The sequence below is a fragment of the Hyposmocoma kahamanoa genome, unplaced genomic scaffold, assembly GCF_003589595.1.
Source record: "Hyposmocoma kahamanoa isolate Upper Pololo Valley unplaced genomic scaffold, ASM358959v1 160, whole genome shotgun sequence".
NCBI lineage: Eukaryota > Metazoa > Arthropoda > Insecta > Lepidoptera > Cosmopterigidae > Hyposmocoma > Hyposmocoma kahamanoa.
In genome coordinates, this window is record NW_020653575.1 from 5,759,560 (window position 1) to 5,767,710 (window position 8,151).

The 8,151-nt window shown below is 35.4% G+C and overlaps 1 protein-coding gene across 1 annotated transcript; it reads right to left on the bottom strand.

Moving 5' to 3' along the window:
- Positions 1-2,522: 2,522 nt before the first annotated feature.
- On the bottom strand, positions 2,523-7,683 carry LOC113240674. Its single transcript, XM_026478042.1, has 2 exons — positions 7,535-7,683; positions 2,523-4,654 (listed from the first exon to the last, which is right to left on the bottom strand). The coding sequence occupies exons 1-2, from the start codon at positions 7,543-7,545 to the stop codon at positions 2,605-2,607; spliced, it is 2,061 nt and encodes a 686-aa protein (XP_026333827.1). The 5' UTR covers positions 7,546-7,683; the 3' UTR covers positions 2,523-2,604.
- Positions 7,684-8,151: the final 468 nt, after the last annotated feature.

The following is an 8,151-nucleotide window of genomic DNA, read 5'->3' on the forward strand; positions in this document are numbered from 1 at the left end:
CTGAGTCTCCCTGGGCTCAGGGGTATCCATAAAAATTTCCCCCCCCCAAAAAAAAAAAAAAAAAAGGGTTACCCATCACTTTCTCGCACTATTACATTACGTGGTCACAGCGGCAAAATTCTAACGTGAATCTGTTATCTATGATTCTGTTAATAAGAATCCTAATAATTATATTTATTATTATTATAAGATATTATTTATAAGATTTATTTCAAAAATATATTAAAAGCGCTTAAAATGTTATATTTCGGACACGTACTTTTAAGTAACGTAACCAAGGTATTTGAAATTGCTTGTCCAAGTTTAGTTAATAATTAGACATATTCACTACCTACGTAATATTTATCGGCAATACGAATAGAAAATTCGCGAAGTCATGACGTGTCATTATATTGATATAATAAGTCTGTATTTTTGATATATACTTAGATTACTCTGCAGTAAATAAATAAAGAAAACAATAACTGAACGAGCCTCAGGCATAAGTATTTTTTTCTTATTTCGTTTCATCTTTCGGAAATTGATAATAAACAGCCGCATACAGCACAATTCACGACCGTTATAAATAGTAGCGTAAAATGATGTTTCGTATTAACGTACAAGTTTCGTAATGAATAAATAAAAACTATATTCAAACATCAAAGCCGTCTTCCCGCGAAAACGGCTCGCCGGCAGCCTTGTTGTCGTTCAGTCAATGTGACCGACAATGTCCCCGCACATTGGTGGTGCGGTATCTAAAACTAGGGAGGGGCGGAAAGAGTCCGTTTTCATTCTTTATTCTCTGGTCAAAGTACTTGTTGTGAGTAGGAGATATTAATCTGTCAATTATAATTTCATAAAACATAATAAAAAGGCGCCCTTTTTAGTTCTGAACCAAAATTATATTGTCTTCTAAGTACTCTGTCGTCTAAGTACTTGCTACTGAATTGCAAAATATCATTATAGTTCTATACACAGATCTATAAGTTTCAAAAAAGAACGTCGTATTTTTCCTAATTAAAACATCTCAAACGTTACACTGTCCCCTGATTGGTCAAAATATAAGCAGTACTTGGCCAATCACGGACACTTCTATTCTATCCGTTTGATTTTTGTATTTTTTTGTTGTGTAGCGTATAAATGAGAGTGGCTTTGTTTGAGTTTGTTGTCGTAGATTGTTAACAGTAATCTTTAAATATTGGTCGTGTTTCATTATTTTAATTTCCTCATAAAAAAAGGATTGTATGCAATAATGTAACTTATAATGTAACTTATAAAGTAACTGCCTCCGTGGCCGAACATTATGGTCTCCCATAAAGAGGTCCCGGGTTCGATTCCCTGGCCGGGAGAAATATTTGTATGGCCTACATTTATTTCTCTCGTGAGTTTGAGTGTAATTTATGGTGTTCTATGTGAGTGTCCATAGCAGCCGCGACACAGGGTTTCCCTAGTGCGGGGCTATGAGTATGTGCGTTACTTATTTATGCGTTATTTAAATCTGAAAGTCTCGTACCTGTTACTTAGGCTACTCGGAAAATACTCGTGGCCTAAACATGGTACTTGACTGTAAGAACCCTCATTATGCAACAATCGCATAAAAGTACTATTTCCGACCCACTCTTTATTTAAACAAATTTAGTCTGCTTGCAGGTGTGAAACAATTCGTGCGTATACACGTGTACGTGCGTATACACGTGTACGTGCAAAGTCAAAAGCTTATGAATTATATAGGTTATCAACGAAAAATCAACACATAGTATACGAATTTATTTCAATAATCGTTTAGTTTAAATATTACCTAGAGTTGTATAAAATAAATTAAGTAATAAATTATTAACTTAAAGAAAAATATAAAACCTGACTAAAATAAAGACGGAATACCGTAATGTTGAACGAGTAAAATTTTTGGCAAGAAATATTTTGGTTTCAGATAAAACTTGTGCTTAGGCCTTTCGAAATGGCATTTGTGACCAGGGCTTTAGCGTGATCGTATTTTCAGGCATCCTGATTCTTGTTCGACCAAAAGACTACACGTTAACTCTCTTGCCTATTCCTAAAAAAACTTATATTAAAAATCAAAAAATACTTTGGGTTTTTTATGCTTTGGAAACGTAAAGTTTGCTTACTAAATACAAATCTTACATATAAAACTTATTTCAAAACTAATACCAAAAATGCAGTTAATATTTTTTATACTTGAAATATTTTGTCGTAATGTTGTAGTTTCTCTATTTTATTGTTGGTTCACAACAACATTAACACATTTGACTATTACTAATTTCAGGCTTCTTACCACGGTATAACTCCTTTTTATTTTCCCGATATTTCGGAACGGTTGCACGCTCCAATGACAGCTTTAAGAGCAGACATATCTGTCTACCCTCTTGAGCTGTCGGCGACTACTACCTTCATCGCGATTTGTTGTGGTGAAGAGCCCGAAACGTCGGTTTGTTTGAAAAAACAAATATACGCGATTTAAATCTGGAAAAATATTTTCATTTCCCATGATAAATTCCAAATTAAATTTCGTACATAAATTCCGAAAACTCAGAAGTGTGAGCTTGTATTCGAACCCACGGCATTCGCATGAAAGACGGTAGTGGTAACCATTAGATAGGCTTTAGTTTACATGTTTTGTTGCAAATATTTCTGTTCGTTTATACAATTTTCTAATTCATCGTGATATTTATCGATTTTCGCATCAAATCCCGGGCTCTGTACATCGTAATCAAAACTGTTCCCTGTAATGACCTTTTCTTGATTCAATGTTGAATCGAATCTAACTTTTTTTCCAGGTGTATTAGTCTTGTTATGAGAAACGTCTACATTGTCAATTGATCTTTCCTTCAATGGAGTAACGTTCATATTAAGTCGTGTGTTACGCAAAGTTTTGATGGTTTCGTACTGATGTTCTTCGTCATCATCGTCTATTTCTTCGAATATTTCAATTTCGTCGGAGTTATCCAAATTCAGTGCTGGATTTTCTATCCCCGATTCGTTTTTCTTAACTTTCTGCTTAGGAAGTTTCCTCGGAATCTCATATGGATTCAAAGTTACATTGTTATCGGATTTTTCGCCCTTGAATGTCTTTTTTAATTTCTTAAAAACCTTTTTCGACAATTTACTCGCTTTTAAAATTTGGTGTTTCAAATCTTTCTTACTTTCATTTGATTCATTTGAACTGTTGACGCAATGAGATTGACAATTTTTATTTAAATTCATTATATCAACTGCACTGAAATGTGAAACGTCATGTCCAAGAATTTTGCTTTGTTTATTGAAGTGATTTGGTTCTTCTTCGCCTACGTTTTCGTATATTGGACTTTCTGAGCGATACCCGTCTATATTTTCGTACTCATGTTGCTCTATATTCATGGAATCATCGACAGTTGAAATTGTACTGTTCGTGTCACCAATGAAAAGTCTTCGAGGCATCATGTTATTAATTTGAGGAATTTGTACCTGAGCAGGTCTACTGAGAGCTTCATCATTGTATTGGAGTTCTGGTTCAGTAATTTCAGGATTACGAAATGGATTTTCGATAGCTTTAGGCTGGTTTGAGTTACCGTCAATGTTTGGGTCCAAAAAAGGATTAGTGTTTTTCTTTTTGTCGACTATTCTTTTCTTTTTAGTAATTATTGTTATTGTTTTGATTTCCATTATGTTGCTTTCGTTTAAATCATCATCCAGGCAAAGAGATGATTTTGAGATGTTAGGTGAATCTAAAGCTAATCTATCAATAAAACTTAGACTCAAATTACTCGGCGTATTAACGAAAACCTGATTGGTGATATTTGTTTGAATACTAGTTGTGTTATTTATAGCAGACAAGTCAAGACTGTTACTAAATTCACTGTTTGTAGGATTAAAGGATTTTTGTTCCAGCACCGAAATACCGGAATCTAGTTCAATATCATTTGGAGGATAGTTTTCAGATATTTCCATACAATTTCGTGCGGCTGAATCGTCCATATTAGATTCCTTTGCTCTGACTGTGTGAACATCAGGAGCCACGTTATGAATAGTAATTTGAGCATCCGGGATGGTTATCTCATCTCCTTCAGCTGTAGACATATTTTGGCAAGTATTATTTAAATTTGTTTGCATAGGCACAGTTTTAGGAAGTAATTCAGGAGTAATGTTTGAATTTGCTTCCATATTGAGCATTTTATCAATATTTGTAATACTGACATTGGAAATAGGTGTAACAGCACAAACATTTTTAAGAGGCAACTCAGGCGCGGTGCATAAGTTTGCATAGAAAGGCTCTCTCATCACAGGTATTCCATTGTCTATACTATCTAAAGTACTAAAATTTAAAGTGGGTTCAGAAATATTCATTCTCGGTTCCGAATTCTGTATAACATCAACGCTATTGTACGGTCGGACGTTTTTACGAACGTTTTCGAGTTCTTTGGCAAGAAATTCATTTACGGCGGCTTTGCTTATACCTAGATCTAAGGCTGAATTTTCGAAGGCTGTTATGTCGCAACTTCTGGTACGCTTTCTTTTTTTTATTGGGACGATTTCCATTGCAGTGTTGCACATAGGGTCGTCGTTGGCGAGAAGGTCCAATGCTGGGTTGAAATAAGCGTTTGTGCACGGTGTTGCAATCTTCCGCTTACTTTTTGTTGGTAATACTTCAAATTTATTGTTGTCCACTGGGTCCATTGTCCTGGAAGATTATGAAAGCAATATTTAATAAGGAAAAATCGGTAACATTTATATAAGATACGTAAATACGTGAAATAACAAGAAATACCACATTTATATCATCCATCATCGTCATCCCATTATACGTCCCACTGCTGGGCATGGGTTTTCTGTAGCAGAAGATTTAGGGTAGGGAAATAATAAAAGTTCCGAAAAACAAATGAAATTGCAGAAAAACCATGGCTACCTGTAATACTTATTAAGCTGCTTTAAAATGAGTTACTGAAGAAGAACCACAGAATATACCGACAAATTAATCATATATTTAGCAAATACCTAATCAAGAACTTATTCAATTCCGAATAATATAAGTACTAAGCCTCCAAAAGAAGTACTAACTTACCGATGTAATAAGTACTATGTTGTCACTTGTAATAGTCTTTCTATATGAAGGATAGTATAACAACCACCAAAGTTTAAGAAACATATAAGGTAGTAGCAGCAGAGCTCCTTGTGAAAGAGTTCATCTAGAGTAGTACTGCCACCTTACCTATTTCTGCCGCCAAGCAGTAAAGTCAGCATTACTGTGTTCCGGTTTTAAAGGGTAAGGGTGCTGGTGAAATTACAGGCATATGGGACTTGTCAAGTTATGTCTCAGGGTGATGGGTGCAGTGGCCCCTTAATCTTTGCGATTTGAAGCTCTGAGGGGCACTGCAACTGTTACGGACAGGAGTGTAGCTTACCACCAGGTACACGACTTGCTCGTCCAGTCACTTGATATTATAAAAAAGGTAGCTTTTAAATTTATATGTGGTGATTTACGATAAAAATGGCTAACAATAAGTTTTTATCAAATTTTTCGGTACTTTCAGTGTTTCATTCGATATCGGTATTTTTTATTTTAACAAAAGTTTGCGGTTGTTTAGGAAATAGAGCAGCGATATTCATAATTTAAATAAATTTATTTTTAATTTATTTTTCGGGGCTTTTTTTACTACCATTTAGGCTATACAATTATAGTCTGCTATGTTGGAACAATGCACATTATCATACGTTCTTTGGCGTGCATTTCATCATGATAAGGTACATTAACAAATGTCATAGCTACCTATATGTCGTTATGCGATTGGAACTTCGAACACAACGTACACACATCAAAAAAAGTTTGCGATCACTTCGAAAAACTGAAATCTTTTATGTTACTGTAGATTATATTATGATTTTTTCTTCTTTTTAGATTCTTTATTTAAAAATAAATTAGAACATAAAACAATGACCCCGTTCAATTGTTTTTTCATATAAAAAGGCTTTCAGTCCTAGCTTACGCTCATTCAGAAATCTGATTTAGTCAATTATAAGCGATTCAAGATATATTTCGCGGAAAGTTGTGATTGAAAAAATGCCAAGAGGATTATCAGAGGTTTTACGAGCTAGAATAGTAACTTTGAGGGAAGAAGGATACACCACGAGAGTAATAGCACGCAGACTTGCTATATCCCAATCCTGTGTCGTGGCTACGTTGCAGAGGTATCACGGAATGGTGAATTTAGCTGACCGACCCCGCAGCGGTCGCCCAACTGTTTTGACAGCTGCCCAAAAGCGCTATATTAGATTGCTGGCAGCCCGTGATCCAACAATCAACGCCACTAAAATAAAAGCAGAAGTCAGGGCCGCCTCTGGGCTTGAAGTTAGCACGCAGACCGTTCGCAATTGCTTGCACCAGCCTGGATTACGAGCACGGAGGTCTTGGCGAGCTCCGCTCAATTCCCGGCAACGTCAACAACGAAGATTGCAGTGGGCTAGACTTCGGCAAAATGAAGAAGGTGAGGACGAAAACATTTGGCAAAACTGTCTCTTCGTTGACGAATCCCGAATCAGCACTCATCCAGATAACCGACGTGTCCGTGTCTGGAGAAGACCAGGCGACCGTGAAAGACAAAGAACTGCCACTGGAACAGTTCAGCAAGGCGGTAAATCGGTGTCCTTTTGGGGTGGCATTATGATTGGAGCTAGAACGCCTTTGATCCCGTATCGGGGCTTCATGACAGCAGACATGTACAAAGCAGTTGCTATTGATGATATCGTCAGACCATTCCGAGTAAACCATGGGCACCAATTTGTACTGGTCGATGATAATGCGCCCGCACATCGAGCTCAACGAGTCAATGCTGCTCTTCAAGAATACGATATCACACGATTAGACTGGCCTGCCGGCTCGCCCGACTTAAACCCAATAGAGCACGCGTGGGATGCTCTTAAACGAGCAGTATGGAACCGTGAGCCACGTCCCCAGACAGTTCCAGAGCTCAGGGAAGCCGCTATTGAAGAATGGGATAGGTTACCCCAAGAAATGCTGGATAACTTGATCCTCAGCATGCCCAGGAGGATCTTCGCATGTATTCGAGCCAGGGGAGGAGTTATTTTATATTGAATTCACACCTTTTAATAATAAATTGTTGTTTAAGTTTAATTAAACAGTCTTTTTCTTTCTATGAAATTTCTATCACCATTACATTATGATTAATGGCTCAATTTTTTAAAATAAATAATAAAAAATAGTTTTATATTTTTATTTCAAACAGGGTATTCCTATTTAAAGAAAGCATACAACATAGATTTTTTCTTGATAAAGTTAAATTTAAAGAATTATAGGAGCTTATGCTATTGATCGCAAACTTTTTTTGATGTGTGTACTACTATAATACAAATTATACGTCACTTTCACTATTGAGCAGTTTCAGTTATTTACAACACGATTAAAATTGTTTTTAAGTACTTTAGTATTAAACAACTTAACAAAATAAAGCTACACTCATAATACAATGATAATAAAGACAAATCTGTGAACTTTCATTCAAAAAATCGTCTTTGAAAGGAAGCAGAAATTGTATACAAAAATTACCTTAATATCATAAATTCCTGTATGAAACTAACAAGCCACACATTTACACATATAATATTCAATACTATTTCACAATAACACTATTAATAATAGTAGAAAACAATAACATTCAGTCATTCTTCTTTATTTTGCGATTGTAAACAAAAAACCGGAGGCAGGTGGCAGGTGCCTCTAAGCGACGGTTATTTTTTGACAGGGGATCGCAGTTGCCAGCTTACAAAAACAAATCTACTATTGAAATCTACCATGCGGTGACGTCAAAGTTCACTAATGCGCCAATAGATGGCGCTGATCTCAAATTTCAAACGTTTTCTGATACGTGTATTAGTTTTGTATACTGGATTAAAAATGCATTGGAATATTTATGAATAAAATACAGAAGTAATGTAAGGAATAAAATATATTTCTAATAAAAAATCACAATGCAGGTTCTTTGAACCGTAAACCACCGCTTTCATTTTTCAAAATAATTTTCATACTAACGATGCAATTATTTATTTTTGTTTGTTTGAAAATCGATTTTCATTAGAATGTGAAAATATCATTAAATGAAAATTATTATGTAAAATGATAATTTCTACAACAGTGCACTTTGTACAACATTCACTATCACAAAA